Source organism: Phlebotomus papatasi, chromosome 2, assembly GCF_024763615.1.
Source record: "Phlebotomus papatasi isolate M1 chromosome 2, Ppap_2.1, whole genome shotgun sequence".
Classification (NCBI taxonomy): domain Eukaryota; kingdom Metazoa; phylum Arthropoda; class Insecta; order Diptera; family Psychodidae; genus Phlebotomus; species Phlebotomus papatasi.
This window is the reverse complement of record NC_077223.1, coordinates 32,462,516-32,479,281: the sequence shown is the minus strand read 5'-3', so window position 1 is coordinate 32,479,281 and position 16,766 is coordinate 32,462,516. Positions and strand designations below refer to the sequence as shown.

At 33.7% G+C, this 16,766-nt stretch overlaps 1 protein-coding gene across 1 annotated transcript in view; it reads left to right on the top strand.

Moving 5' to 3' along the window:
- Window positions 1-16,766, top strand: part of LOC129803522 (dual specificity protein phosphatase Mpk3) — a 49,817-nt gene that overhangs the window by 18,293 nt on the left and 14,758 nt on the right. The window contains exons 2-3 of the mRNA XM_055850146.1: window positions 14,119-14,239; window positions 14,329-14,521. Coding sequence (XP_055706121.1) covers window positions 14,119-14,239; window positions 14,329-14,521 — 314 coding nt within the window. The remainder of the gene's footprint in view (window positions 1-14,118; window positions 14,240-14,328; window positions 14,522-16,766) is intronic.

Here is a 16,766-nt window from a genome sequence, read left to right as displayed (position 1 = left end):
GGATTTCTAGGACCAAATTCCAAATTCCATACATGAATAAAGAAATTTCTGTTGAAAATTCAAATTACGAAAATTTCCAAGAACCACTCTGAGGTAATTTTTTTGAATTGGATCAGCAACTGTGCTATCTGCATTTTATTTGTATTTTAATTTGTTGCAGACGATTACGCAGCGATGCGTCATTTGCAACAAATGCAGTTGTTGATCCAACCGAAAATATGTTAAAGTCGTTAAAGTCTTAAGGATATAATGTTCGATTTTCATAAAGTATCGCCAATATAAAAACATGAGATTGTACTTTTCACACATTTTTCAAATTTTTGTGGTAAATGTCGTATGGACAGGTGATCACACGCCTCTCCTACATTTTATTAATAATCACAATACAAATGGACAATTAACTGAAATGGAAGTGCCTCTCTGTCTCTTATTTTGGTCTGATGATGTGTGTTTCTGACGTTGGTTGTTGAATTAATGTGAATTTCATTATGAGCATAAGCACAGAGAAACAATTGTACCTTTTTTTTCAAAAATTCATTTTATGTTTTCTGTGCCTAAAGCATTTTCCCAGAGTATAATCTTCTTGAGCAGAAAGAACGAAAAGGACAGAGTTTCCACGTTTTCTATGTACAAACCCAAAGAGAGGAGGGCTTTTAGTGTGGAAAATTCTGTTACCAAAATGAAGAATGATACTTAGAGAATGTAGAATGAGCAAAATCACAAAATACTTTGTATATAATATCTCTGTGTTTATGTATGAAGCAAAATTAAATCAATGGGGGAGTGAAGGAGATGAAAAATGCGCAAAACGCATTCAATTTTGCGTGGGGGGTTCATGACCTTCATACAACATCCAAAAGAGAATTTACCAACGAAGAGGAACATTCGTTAAAAATGTCTAAATAATTTTATCATATTTCTTCACTCATACCCAAAAATGTTAAAATACATTTTGCCTGGTATGTCTGTTATTGCTGCGTGTTAGACTTTGTGAGATGAATAGTCCGTGTGTATTGTGGATGAAATTCTGTGGATCAGGTGTAATTTTGGAGCTTCTTTTCTTCCCTTAACATGGCTTTTTCCTGAAAGTTTTTGTGTAGGACCGATCTTTGCACAAGGGGTTAAGGAATACTAAAAATGTGACACATGTTCTCAATGCTCTAATGTAACCTTAGGGGACTACTCAATTCAGTAGTCTCTATGGAAAGAATTATGGAATGTTGCAAATGTCACGAAAATTATGAATTTAATGAATAAGGGGTAGCAAAACTTTCTAATTTTGTCTGGTTAAGCCAGAATAAGAAATAGAGAATGCATAATTGACAGAATTGAAAATCTTACTGAGGAAAGCGATCTTGAGACAAACCTTAAACCGATGTGGAAATTAACTAAATACTTATTCAAAATCTCAAATATGTATTAGTATTGTATTTTTTAACATCTAATTGATTAGTATGTAATTAAATAGAATAGAGGATTAGGGTATGTGTGCCAAATTTCGGCATAGTTGCATGTAAGCGCCAAAGTCTCAAGTTTGAAATGTAATATTTTTAATAAAAATTGATTTTTTGATTCCTTCTTAAGGAATGTTGCTTGGAACCTTGTAAACCGTTTATCGTCTTTATTTACTCTAAAATCATTCTTAATACATTTTAAAATGAATAAAAATGTAGACATAGCTTTGGTGCCCAATTTCGGCCACATCATTCTCATAGTTCTTTGCCCTTAGGGAATTGTTTCAATGTCTTTTTTACGTCATCTCGTTTGTCGAAGCTACATTTTTTGTTATTCTTTTGCCTTGTATAATCTCTAGAGTATGTAAAAACTAAAAATTCATGGAAATACGAGGAACAAAAAAGGCGGCCGTAATTGCAAGCTGGCCGGAATTTGGTACACTTACCCTAATTAGGATTGTTTAAAAATCGGTTCAAAATTTTCCGGAAATTAAATATATTTCAAATTATTCTAAACTCTCTAGAGGGTAAGAGATACTTAACCTTGGACCTCCATAAATCTTCAGAGAGAATGAATCAAGTACATTGACATATGTTGGTGAAATCTCTGTCTAGACAATCACTAAAAGATAGAAAACATAGGCTTAAGTAAAATGGAGCGCTTTAATTGTAGTGAAGGAAGTCCTCGGAAGACTTTTATACCAAATGGTCATAAAGCGTTGACGTATTTTTGCGCAAAACTGTATTCACGGATTAAAGGAAAAATAATATTACTCCTTGGGAGGCTTAAGATTGTAACTTAAATATTAAAAAAAACTAACTAAACAGAATATGCAAGATGTATGTATATTATATGAAATGGTGCTACTGCACACTGCAATGGATTGCAGATGTAAAGAATATTTGACCTTGAAAAAACCTTAGAAGAAAAGGGTTGAAGGTCATTGATATATTTGGTTGGATTGACACATAAAGATTGTTTGAAAAGCTCACGTTAAAGAATATCTAAAGTAAACGGGAAGGAAAAGAAGGGGAAATAAACGGTAGAATTTTAAGTGAGAGTCACAATTATGGTAGCCGCAAACTTCCCGGTTACTTTTGGCCCGGTGACCTTTAAATTTAAGCCGAAGGGGGACAGCTACAACGACTTACGCTGTACCTTCAGTGAGGCACTTCATCAATATGCCAATCCCCCATTCGTCAGTTTGTTGTCCAGCAGTACTGGATGCTCCCTTATCTTGGTAACACACTTAGTATGATTCTTATACTAATATAATAATAATAATAATGCTGGCACAACATTTCATGAAGGAACAAGGCCTTCCCGCGAGGGGATTTCTAGACATGCATTATTATTTTTTCTTGTACGCGATGAGATTCTCAGTGGAATCAAGCGCAGTGAAGCTCACTGGATATAATCCAAACACCTTTAACGCCAGAAAAATTCCTGGTGACCTAAAGGGGATTCGAACCCGGGATACTTGCATCATAGAGCGAATGCTCTACCACTTGACCCATTGAGTGCCCATGATTCTTATATCAAGTTTTATTTCGATCTTACAATTCTTTCTTGTCTTGTAAGTCAATTAAAATTGACATGTGACAGAATTTTTCAAAATGAAATAATTGTAACTTTGCGCAGTGATTAAGTCCTTTGATAAAATGGATTTAAAGGCAATGGAATTTCATTCCAAGATGAAATTTAAAAAATTGGTTTTAGAATTATGTAATGGCTATTTTATATATTTTACGAGAACTTTTCAGACAACCTGTAAATTTCTTTTGTATCAAATGAGAAATTAGAAAAATTAAGCCGTATGGCTAAACGTAAAGCCCAAAATAGACACAGGGATTGGCTTAAGGATCAGCTTGAAAAATGAGGATTGATGTCAATACACTCAGGGATCAACTTAAAATTTGAAGACTAGATTTTCACTAGACCTCATGAATTTAGAAGATCAGCCTGATCCTCCAAATTTCGGTCTAATCCCTGAGTATATTGACACCAATCCTCATTTTTCGGGCTGATCCCTAAGCCGATCCTTGTGTCTATTTTAGGATTCAGTGTATGATAGTTTGGGCTGATCTTTTACCGCCAAATTTTTCGAGCTGAATATTCTCGAGGATCAGCCTGTGTCTATTTTCGGCATAAGTCTTAAGCGGTCTTCAGATTAGAGTTTTAGCTTACTTCTGCGAAGCAAAGTCTCAAAATCCTGAACAACAACCACAATTTTACAGTAGAGCCTCGCTATAGTCCATATTTGGTTCCAGATTTGACACTTGGGTCGCACTATAATCAATGTCATTTTTTTTAATTATCGTATTGAATTGCTCGACGGCTTCTTCTTTCTTTGCGAATGTGATACTTGTCCTCGCTCTCTTCATTATGGATTACAATTATCACAACTATTCAATAAAGTTTGCCAAAAATATTAAAATAATTATGACAACATTGCATGTGGCGTACTAAAAAACGTAACCTAACTTAAAATCAGTGTTTTGAAATCAACGGTCGATAAATTGTGGACTATAGAGCGATGGCATATAGCGGGGTTCTACTGTATTTGTTTTTCGGAATCTAATGCATCATTTACTCTTCCAAAAAATTAAGTTTCCCGAAAAATTATGATTAATAAGGAATTAAAGAAGTTAAGCCAGGCTCCGTACATTGTATCATTGTATCAATGTATCAATATAATTTAAAAAAGTTAAAAAATCCACTAAAACAGAATGTTTGATAAAATTTTCATCTTATAAAACTTACAAAGTTTTAGTGATATAAAATTTACCCAGTTGTATACCCTTTGCTTTTACTTTCATTTATTATCACTGTCTCATGAATGGATGTAATGTAGGAGGAAATCCAGTGCTGAATTGATGCTAAAATGGCAAGATGATGAATTTTTCTTGTAGACAGTGTATATTTCTCTATTGATTTTTTTCTCTCTCTCTCATAATTCATCTCTCTGACATCCAAGTTTTCTTGTTTGAATAAGTTAAAAGGATGAAGAAAAAAGTATAAAGAAATTTTCAAGAGTTTGTGGTAGCAAAAATACAAAATTTAATTATGTCTAAATAAAAATGAGAAGATTACAAATGATAAGGATCTCTTGGTTTCTATATTTGGGATTTTTTTTTCTGTAGAAAATGGAAATGCATAAGAAGAGGTTGGATATCTGTGCGTGACACAAGGTGCGTGAATGTTTATTGTTCTAAATGTCTCTATGTTATATAGAGAACGGTACAGGAAATTGCGTCAAATTGTGTGAAAGGTCACATACAGGAGCCATTGAAGCAAAATTTCAAGCAATTTCCTTTTTTTTTCCTACCTATACCCTTTGGAATAGATTTAATGTATGCGTGATGTATCTGTATAGTAAATTGATGACGCTGTGAATCAGAAGCGTCTGCGAGGGTGAAAAGCAATGACGACGCAGTGAAATCCTCTTTCACGCCCCCAAAATTTCTGAGGGGGGACCTACAATCTCCTCGTCGCATATTTATCAGTGTCGACATGCCAAAAGCGCGTCGCCCACGCACAAAACATTCTCTCTGCGTCCTTCTCTCCTTTTCTCACTCATCACCTTCGTCCTAGGCTCATTTTTCGTCCTTTTTTGGGTGGGTTGGTGAACGATTTGGGGAGGTTTTTGTATTACAGACCGATCCTCAATAGGCAAAATTTGATAAACATCTGAGCCCCGTGTGGAGAGGTATTTGGAGGAGTTGGGGTTCTGGGGAAAAGTGATTCAAGTTTAATTGGAAATAAAATTGTTAAGGGGGTGAAATGTTTTAGACGACAAATGGAAATTTCTCAGAAAAGGGTTAAAGAAAACAAACATAAATTGAAAGTGATATAGTTTTTTTTTACTTAATTTTTTTTATCATTTTTGGAAAAAAAAATCAGAAAAATTGCTAGTTATTCTTGCTTATCTTTCTGCACACTGTTGGATATGTAGAAATTATTTCTACTCGTTGTGCATTTGAGACAGCAAGGATATTTGTAGCGGAAATTGCATTATAAATGGCATTCAATACGAGTTTAAATATAGATTTTCAATTATGTCCCATCGCTGATTGCTACTGGAATCCGATTATAAATAATAATGAGAGTGGTTGTAAGATAATAGGAACTTTTATACTATGTATAGGAAATAGACACTCTCAATTTTCATGAAGCACCGCTGTATTTTAACACTAACTAAAGACTGAATAAAGCAGCACAAATGTTGTTCTTTTTAGGGTGAAAATGACAACATATTGACACTTTAAGAACTTGTGTTATGACCTATTGACACCCATCCAGTAACAATGAGAATATGAAATTTGAAAGCTTATAAGAAGGAAAATTAGAAAATTTTGACGAAAGAGTTAATAAGGGTTACCTGGCGAACAGGTGTATTCCTTTGACCTTATTTTGTATACAGTTTTTAATTTTAAATGCACTTCGTGTTCTCTAAGTCCGAAAACCTGGGATGGAATGATAACTTTTAGACACTATCGAATCGATAGTATCGATAAATCTATATCTGTTAGATTAAGCGAATGGCGACATTTTACGCATTGTTGGGCCATTCAGTGTGAAATTCTTAAAAGAATGAGACTGTTAATAAACATCTATATTAGTTACAGGAAGTGCAGCTATCGTTTAAATTTTTCAGAATCGACAGTCGATAGTATCGAAAATAAGTTATCATGTCACCCCTGGTTAGTCGGACTTTACTTGGAAGAGCTATAGACCTCCCCTATCACTTTGATCAATTTTTTAAACATTCGGTAAACTGTAGACAGTTTCTTTCAAAATTTAAATTAGAGGAGCCCGGGGCAAGATGTGCCAGCGGTAGAATTAAAGACAGAGGTGTTATAAAGCGTGTATACGATAAATTTTGGCCATTGAAAAATGGATCTCACATATTAACCACAGTATATGTATATGAAAAAGAAAACAAATGTATTTTCTGAAAGACAATTTTTTTGGGATTTTTATAGGATTTTGTTTTTTTTTTTTTTAATCCAATGACTTCTCGCCGAATTCTCGCACCTTCTTCTTAATTCCCTTCATTATGGACTTGACAAATTCGTCTCCACGGTCTCGGACGACTTTCTTCCACTTTTCTCAAAATCCGGCAAGTTTTCAGCTGTCTGATCCTTCTTTCTGAGATTTGTCTTCAAAATCTCCCAGTATATTTCTATATTCCAGAGTGCAGGACGGATTGAACATGATTCCTTTAGCCTTGGAATCCTTTGATAAGATGATCGTTGAGTTTCCGTGACTTTTTTAAACACTGACCGTGTTTGTCGGTCCAATGGGAAGCAGCCTGAGCTTTGTAGGTTATCAAACCACTCCTCTTATTTTATGGACTATGCTCTAAAGTATTTCCATTTTTTTGCCAACATTTCACACAGAAAGATTGAGTTGCATCTCATAAAGCTCTAGCACTTTCTTTTCCAACCTCTTGACCTGGAATCCCCAGGCTTTCGCTCTTATTCTTCTGGCTTCTGAGCAATAGTGTTGAGTTCCTTGAACCGAATTATAGTCTTCTGGGCGATAGAGTGGCACACTACTCAGTCAATTTCGCGATCTTAGCATAACTCGCATTTGGATTCTTAAGCTTCTTAAAATTTGGATCTTAAAAGAAGCTCTCCATCTTTTTGCAATAACTTAGTCAAAAATCTATATTTTTTCACAAGAATTTCACCAAAAGAAAGCTAATTATTATTATTTATTTATTTTGATGTACCGGGCTTTTTTGCCATTTTGTACATTTTTCGGTTTACAAATTTTTATTCAGATTACATTGTGTATGAGAAATATGTCTATTCAGACGCTTCAGTCGTTTGCACCGGGCGGGACTCGAACTCACAACTGTGACAGTCGAGCCGGGGGTCACACCGCCCAAGAGCCGAGCGCTCTTACCAATTGCACCACGGACCCCCCTCAGAAAGCTAATTAAATTCTCTTCAAACGACACTGAAGAAAAAAAATAGAATCCAAAGCCTACTTATACAGCCAAACATTTTTTACTGTGCACGCTTCAGTCTTTCTTAACCCTCTAACGGGTAAGACCGCATTCAGGCGGTCTACACAAAAATTACATTTACAGCGACAATAAAAGTTTTATTTATTTAAAAGTGCTATAGTGTCCTCGGTAATAGTCTTAAAAACATCTCTTGAAAGTTTGAACTCATTTTGAGTCTTCGTTTTGTTGCTATTCCCAGTTTTGTGTGACAGGTCAGAGAAAAAGCAACAAAAAATATTTGTGCAAGAAAACTCATTTCCAATTTCCATAAAAATACCGATTTAAAGTCATCTGATTAAAATAAATTTACTTTTTACTGAAAGATATGTCATTCTACTTTGTATATTTTATTTAAAAAAAATTGAAAAAAATAAAAATGTGAATTTTAAGAGCAAAAAGAGTTTCAAAAAATTTTTATATTTTCTCACCTAGCGCCTAAACTAAAAGAGGTAATGAAGAATGGATGGTTTTTTCGACTTTATTGGATCATAATTATCCTAGAAAACATTGTTTTAGAACTTTTTTTCGCATATTAAAGAAAACACCGTTAGAGGGTTAAAAGGAATAAAAAAAATTGAATTTTTAAAAAGGCTTTAATGCAGAGTTTTCCATGAATTACTTGTATATAAAAGGTAAAATAGATGCTTATTGATTAAAACATAAATTTAATATGAAATATTTAAAATTATGCAAATAATATGCCTTTTTTGTAATAATTTTTTTTAAGATTCAAGTTAGACTGAAATCTATAGTTACTAAGGATATTATTTGAGTTATTAACTTGTATTATATCTAAACACACTTTATAAAACAATAAAAATGCTTAAACTTCTACAGTTGTCAAAAACAAGTTAAAGAAATACTCTTAATTTTCTAAATTTGAAAAGAAGAAGTCAAAATGAGTGAAATAATGAGGGTTTTCTCTAGTTGGCTGGGTGCTCGTTTTTCGTTTGAACCTCAATTTCGAGGCTAAAAAATAATCTGAGCAAAAAGTTGTATATGAACGAAAATGTAGCTTATAAAATTCTCTATCAAACCCATAAAACAGATTTTAAAGGACAGTTTTTGTTTTCGAGATACTCTTGATTAAAGTTTCTAAAAATTTCGATTTTTCCATGTTTTCTGACATTTATGAGTCTACAGCGCCTCTGGTGTCAGTTGTATGAACTTCATCTGTTCAGAGGATTTATCGGGCATGTAAAGGATAACAAATTGTTCCAAAGTAAGAAATAAATCGGTTCAGCAGAATTGGAGATATAGGCATCCAAGTATCAAAAAACGGCAAAAACGGTATTGCCTAGATTCCAGGCGCAAAATCCAAATGAAATCAAAATGATAAGTATTTTCGTAAATCATTTGACCCTAGCAATAGAGAAAATAGCATGAGAACCCAGGGACAAAAAAAAGTTCAAAATTGTTGCACAGTGTTATTATTAGTTTCATCATTTAAAATCATAATTTTTTGAAAAATAAAGCATACATTACAGTGTCCGAAACTGTGCTATTTATTTTGTCGCCACTGTACAACACATTTCTCAAATTTTATATTTTCGAAAACCTTGCACGCGTGAACTGCCCCACCCTTCCCTACAAGCCTTAAGCCCCAAATATACTCAAATTGATCTTCGACAATATTTAGACAATTTGGACATCTATGCATAAATTTCCTTTACATGATCCTTTATTGCCAAATTTTACAGGCTTTCATACTAAATTTGGGCTTTTATACTCATGAGTACTTCTTCGTGGTTTCCTTTTCTTTTTACCGTCGAAAAAGTAAAGTATTTTCCGTTTCCTTTAGTCGACTTAAGCAAAATTTCATTGAAGATCTCAAGTTGCTAATCTTAACCGTTTGAAATCTGCGATCGTTGACGACCAAACAATCTAACGTAATTTTTCTCAAATAAAGTGATCCCTAGAGAGGTGGCTGGTATTTAGAGAAATAAACAGAAAAGTTTAAGGGAATCAACATAGACTATTTTAAAATAGCCGTATCGCTACAAGAGAACTTGTGGTTATTACATGAAGGAGTATATTATTTAGTGAGGATGTATCCACAATTCACACTAATAAAAGAGTTTCAAGAAAGCGTATGACCTTCACAAATCACACATTAATAGTTTAGTGTAATTGTATGAATATTCTTGTAAAGAAGAAATACTGAATGGATGGTAGCATTTAATTGTGATCTTGCTGATGTTTTCATTTTAACGTTTGAAATGCGAGGAGTTAAATGAAAGAAGGCATAAGGTGCTGAAATGTGATGGTGACGGTGGTCAATTTTGCGTTTACGACGCAAGAGGGAATCATTGGTGATGTAATATCCCCCCAGTGAAGAAATGATTCTATTTGGGCTATATGCTACCGTGTGAGGGTGTATCAGTGAAAATTATTGTCATCTCTGTTCAGCAGTCAGGGCAAAATTTGTTCTATCTTGCTCACCTTATTGATTTTCTTTCACGAAAACTTCATGAATGAATGAAATGTGGAACAAGAAGTTGGTGAATGCCTCGCAGAGAATACCCATCTATAGGCAGGCTGCTGAAGCCTCCCCTGCGGCGCCGTGTCACCCTCGCATTTGGGCTTCTGCTACTACTTCGTGTGGGCGTTTAAGGTTGATGATTTGGCATACAATGGGTGAGTGAGTGGAGCAGAAAAGGAGGCCCGACGCCAAGGGTAGAAGAAAAAAAGTGAGAGGAGTTCCATCTCTTAATGTGATGATGGTGCGATTCCTAACCAAGTGAGATTGTATATGGCTGTGCGTGGGTTTTTTGGATGAAATTGTTTGGGAGTCAAAGATGACGATAAAGATTGAAGAATCTTCTATCATTTCCCTTCCATGCATACACATTCACAATATCCTATATATTATTGTAGAGAGTGATATCGTAGGTGGTTCACGGTTCACACTAATTTCCAATGAGAAAATTCCGAAAATTCCCTACAATATCTGTGTATATATGCATAACAATGTGGAAATTGGGGGATGGTGGTGTTGTGGCAAAATGTGGTGCTAGCTGTAACCAGTGTAGGCGTAGAAAATACTCATTAAATCAAAGAACTTTAAGCCTAATATATTGATTTTGGTAGAATTTTAGGCTTTAACAATTTTGAGGAATACACCAGACAAATAATTTATTCTCAATTACCCAATAATACAATTTTCCTTTATTTTTAATTAGTTAATTTTTATGTATTTTTAGGCTATTTAATTTATTTAAATTTTAGGATTTTTTGGGCTTTAAACCTCTCAATTATAGAAATTTACTCCTGATCTGAGTTAGAAATCATAAAAAATAAATCTTAAATTATGCTACAATGCTTCATAATATTATAACCCCTTACCAGCGTCAGTCGGTTGTTTAATTCCCAAACCTGCGCTACAACTAATTCCCATAGTCTTAGCTCGACAAAGACACCTCGTAATTTGAATTACACTAACACTTCACTGTTCATTAGTTGCGTAAACTTAATTAGGTGGAGTTCTGGTCCATTGGTCCATCGAAACCTGGGTCAGCCTTGCCTCCTTAAACCATAGTCTCCTCCTGAAAGCTTCCCATGTTGAGAAGTCAACATCTCAGCTGACTGGTCGTAGGGTAAATGTCCTAATTCATAACCATTTACAGACGCTTTAACTTTGACAGAAGATTCAACACTAAGTTCATATATTTTACTGAAGAGAATTACATAAATTTACTCCTTGACTCTTATAGAATGTTACTGTTTAGTGAAAATTTTTTAGATATAATTTCAAAACTTCTTAAATACAGGAAAAATACACGAGTGCAAAATGCTTCTATTGGAAACAAATTAATCCAAATGGAGAGAAGGGAAAGTTTCTAATTGGAGACAAACAGTGTAAGTGAAACCGCAACGAAAGGCTTCCAAAACCTTGTTGAGTTGCTCTTGAGTGCAGGATTTGTTCTTATTCCTGGTCTTTTCTCCTTTCCTATCAAAAACAATAAGAAAATGTCTTCAAAAAAAATCATATTTCCGGGGTTTCCTATTGAAGTATTTGCAGACACTTCATAAAAACCCTTTTTGTTCACGAAATTGGTAATTATTTCATTTTAAAACTTCACGTACCGTTAACAATAAAGATTAGCACTTAATTTGACTAAAATTAGCCAGAAATACGACATAAATGTTAAACAAAACGAATAAACAAAGTCACCTTATTGTGTTTTTCTTTGGAAAACATGGTCGAACGCTGAAAAATTCGATGGTGAAAAGGTACACTTTTAATTTTTCTGAGAAATTAACAAATTAAAATTTGTGAATATGAATGGATTTTTGCTTTATTTGGAGCAAAATTTACTAAATAATGAAACTGTGATATAGAAAATATATAAATATAATAACTTAGTAGTGTATTTATCATGAAAACAATGAAGTTTCCATTTGGAATAGCGAAAAATTTCCTTTTAAAGCAGGTTTTGAATTAGCTTAATTTATCCTACTTGCTTAAAAACATTTTTATATCTCGATAGCGTCATGTATCACATGAGCTCTGGAATTTTTGATCTTTTCGTTTAAGGCCAAGAATTTACCGTAGAATCCTTCTCTTAAATGCGTGCAACGATTAAAACTTTATGTTTTTAGATGAGTAAATATTCTTTGGCTTAAGGAGATAATGTAAGTCTTGCGAATCAAAATATACTAGGGTAAGTGTGCCAAATTCCGGCCAGCTTGCAATTCCGGCCACCTTTTTTGTTCCTCGAATTTCCATGATTTTTTTTATTTTTTACATACTCTAGAGATTATACAATGCAAAAGAATAACAAAAAATATAGCTTTGACAAACGAAATGACGTGACAAAGACATTGGAAGAATTCCTCAAGAGTAAGAGGAACTATGAGAATGAAGGTGGCCGAAATAGGGCACCAATGCTATGTCTACATTTTTATTCATTTTAAAATATATTATGAATGATTTTAAAGTAAATAAAGACGATAAATTGTCTACAATCATTGGCAATCATTGAATGGGATTTGAAAATAAATTCCTGGGTGTTTCTGTTTAAAAATTTTCCATTTTTCTGTGTTAGGCTCCCAATAGGAATTCACAAACGTTTACGAATAATTTTACAAAATATTTCTTTCTGTGTATATGAAGATTATAAGATTACTTTTTGGAGACGTTACTACACTGAGAAAAAAAAGAGGGTGCGATTAACTTTTTTTCCTCATAACTTTAACACTTTTTATGTGTAAAAATATATCGACATTTTTTAATGTTAATTTTACACCTTTTTAAGGGTAAAATCAATATGAAAAAAGGGTAACTTTAACCCCTAATACACCTAAAAAGGGTAATATTTACACCGATTTCGGATAAATACTGCAGGGTAAAATTAACATTTCCGGAATATTATTTTAACTTTTTCGGATTTCTCTCAGTGTGGGACTTGAAAATTTAGTATCTGAATCAAAATATATCTAGTCAAGGGGTAACTCATTCCCATTTTTACTGACATCAGCTTCTGGTTTCTCTAGTTTCGTAATCCAATTATACGTGAACATGAAACATTTGATGTACCAAGGGCTACACTGTACAACAAATGGCAGATACCCGAAAGAGTGCCCCAATGGCAGGCCAACGACGCTTACAAAAGTTTCGCGATGTGCGGATGATCCCATCGGCAAAGAACAAATTTTAGACAACGTCAAAATCATCTGCGAGATCTTCAAAATTCCAAACTATTTTACAGTTGGAGATGCTTGGTTCAGGAATTTTCTCAAGCGTCATCCAGAGCTCAGCATTCTCAAGCCAAAGTAACATGAAACAGGAGGCAAAGTCCTTCTGATTGGAAAGGGCTGTGTTTACTGCTGAAGATCTCACGGAATGGTTTCAGAATTGTCGAGAATATTTCACAGAACACGATCTGCTGACCATTTCACCAGACCGGGTTTATAATATCGACGAAAGTACCTTTTTCTTGACACCAGAAGATGGAAATGTATTGGCCAGGAACGGTTCACGTGTTGTGCGAGCTCTTAAAAATTCTAGACCGAAGGAATGTGCCACAGCACTCTAAATGGTGGCTGCTACTGGCCAACTTGTTCCTCCAAAGGTTGTTCATAAAACTGATATTACACTAAAGATTGCCGTTCACAACGCAATAAATATTTTTAAAAAGTATTTTCTCGTTTTAATAGGCTTCTAAATTGAGTGATCCAATTAAAAGACCATTTGACCCAATTAGCGAAGAGGCGATCCACTTAGTGAATGCTAATTTATTTTAGTATTATCATTATTTTATAAACTTTCTTTAATATTTTTGATATTTTTTCTTATATTATGTTTCTGAATGAAACAGTGAATAATTCTATGGATTTAGAAGGAGTAAAAAAGAATTTCATGAGTCCAAAAACAAGCGTTTAAGTAGCACTCTTTGGAAAACGATCCAGTTACCGCACCTTATTATACCTAATTTCTTTCCGCTCCAGGTAATCAAACTAATGGACAGTATTTCTTAGAAATCCAAAAATGGAAAGAATAACTTATTCAGTATATGTGTCTCTTGGATGTAACATATATCCTGATTGTTTTCCCAACAGTAATGTGGTTTCAAATAGAAACAAAATATAAACTTCAAAATCACATTCACATCTTTTCAATGATGGTATTATGTGTATCTTTGCAGAATCCTTTGGGAGCTTTAGATCTTCATTTCCAGAATGGTGCGAGGAGTCGTCAGACAGCAATGTTGATGCCAAAATGACTCATGGTGGACAAACACCAGCTGAACAACTCATGGGATTGAGGTGAGTACATATGATACTTTAAAAGTTGGAATATTGGATTAGATTCAACTTAAAATTGGGACTCTCTCTCTCTGTCACTCACTCAAAAGATCCCTGCGGATTTCTACGCCACAATCAGACTCTGCTTGCAGTAGTTCTGCCGAGTCGTCGGACTGTGAAAGTTCAACGCATTCGCACAGTATCACCTCAAATGGGGCTCCAGTGGAAATTCTTCCGGGACTCTTTCTCGGTAATGCATCGCACAGTGAAGATTCCAGGGCACTACAGAAATATAATATTCAGGTATGTTCAATAGACATTATTATTGAACTTTTCAATCAAAAAACTTCTTCCATATCTTTCAAAACAAAACTTTGGAAAATTACACGATACAAAAAGTTTTCTGGTAGAACATATAGAAAAAAAAATAATTTGAAGTTATATAGAAAAACTTGGAAAGTAGAATAAGGTTTCACCATTCACTCAAGGAAAATCATATATAACACTACACGAAGAGCTTTTTATTGCTTCAACTCTATAGGAATTGCAATACACTGGAGCTTCCATTTACTCAATGCTATACGAGGATTTCCGTGATGTTTTATTTATTTAAAATCAGTATAATTTAAGTAAAATACTATTTAAGTAAAAGAAGGGAAAGTACTCTATTTTCTAACGTTTATATGCCTTCGAATAATGTGAATTTTCATTTATTTTTATAATAAACTTACACATTTCTATGAAATATTAGTTAGCTTATCAATACACTAAGAAAAAACCTAAAAAGTTAAAACAACTCTATGGCAGAGTTGAATTAACTCTACGAATATCGATGTAATTGTTACTCTTTTTCGATGTACAGTAGACTCTCACTCAATCGGCTCTTTTTCAATCGGGCGAAAAATTTTGTTGACAATTTTCACGAATAAATGAATGAATAATTCGCTCAAATTCGCTGTAGTTCTTCCTATTTTATCGTGATTCTTTATAAATTGAGCGCTTTTTGTGGAATTCACCAAGGCTTTGACGCTCAATTCTATCGCTAAACCGGATGACATTTTGCCCCATATTCCCGATTGAGAGAGAATCTAAGTGTTTTCGTTTTAAGAATATACTTCAGTCAAGAAGATTTTCGTGTGACAAAGTTCATAAGGAACATCAACTAGAAATATGCCTAACAGTGTTTCATGAAGACATGTTCGGCGTGCATCATATGTGATAATTTCGCTCGGAATAGGGAACTACAGGGTCAAGAAAATATTATTAAAGAAAATGATAAAATAAAAAAAACATAAAATTCCAAAACATATTCATTTTGGGATTTGAAAGAGTTATTTTAACTCTTGAAACGAGTTATTTTCAATCTTAAAAAGAGTTATTTACACCCTTTTGTCATGCAAATTTTAAGAAAAAAAAGTTAAAACAACTCTTCCGAATATTACACCTAAATAAAAGTAAAACCAACTCTAAAATATAGTTAATCGAAAATCACAACGAGGAAGAGTTAATTCAACATCCATTCGAGTAAATTTTACTCAATTATTTTTCTGAGTGTAATCACATTATTTAAGATTTTTATTTATTAAAAAATCACATTATTTGAAGATATGAATGTTCGAAGGGAAAGTACTTTCCCCTAAGCATAAGTTCCTAACTTAATGACTTAATTTTAAAGATTTGTAGATAATCCAATTGGACGCAAATTAACTTTTGCGATAGGCTTGGCTGTTAGTCACCTGTTGCCAGGTGATTCAAAAAACCTCCTTAACATAACTTATAAATAGCCGCATCAGTACGGCTTACCCTATAACTTTTATTAAAAAATGTAGAACCTATGTATCGATCTTCAAAACATTAAGGGTCCCGGGAATATGAATATTTTCGGGACCGAGAAAAACCACGCGAAATTGCTTTATGCATACCGAAAAATTGCAAAGCTGTAGATTTCTTTCGAATAAGTTACAAATATGCCGCAATATATGCAAAATACTGTTGACACCTAGGGTAAATTGTGGAAAGTGGGACAAAGAAAAAGTTCAATTTCAAATGAATTTTTAAACTCAATACTTATATTTTATCCTTTCTTTGTTTCACGAGATTCCTTGTGAAATATTCTAACAGAATCTTAACTGTTTTTAATAGATATTTAAACCAATTAATTGGAATATTTCATCAAATTAAAAAACAACACATTTTGAAAAGATGGACAAAATTTTGGAAAGTTGGACAAAAATTTTTGGAAAGTTGGACATATTGATTTTAATGACAAAATATTATAAGAAATATGTAGAAAATCAAATGTTGAGGGTTTTCTGCGCATACATGCACATTGGATGGTTATGCTAATCCCTCCTTTATGTCCGGGTAACAGTTGAGGAACGCTAATTACCAAGAACTTCCTGGACGTCCAAGCAAAAAGAGGTTCTGTAAATTTCACATAGACGCCCCGACCGAGCTACCCAGCAGTTATACACTGAGAGAAATCCGAAAAAGTTAAAATAACATTCCAGAAATGTTTATCCAGTATTGATCCGAAATCAGTGTAAAT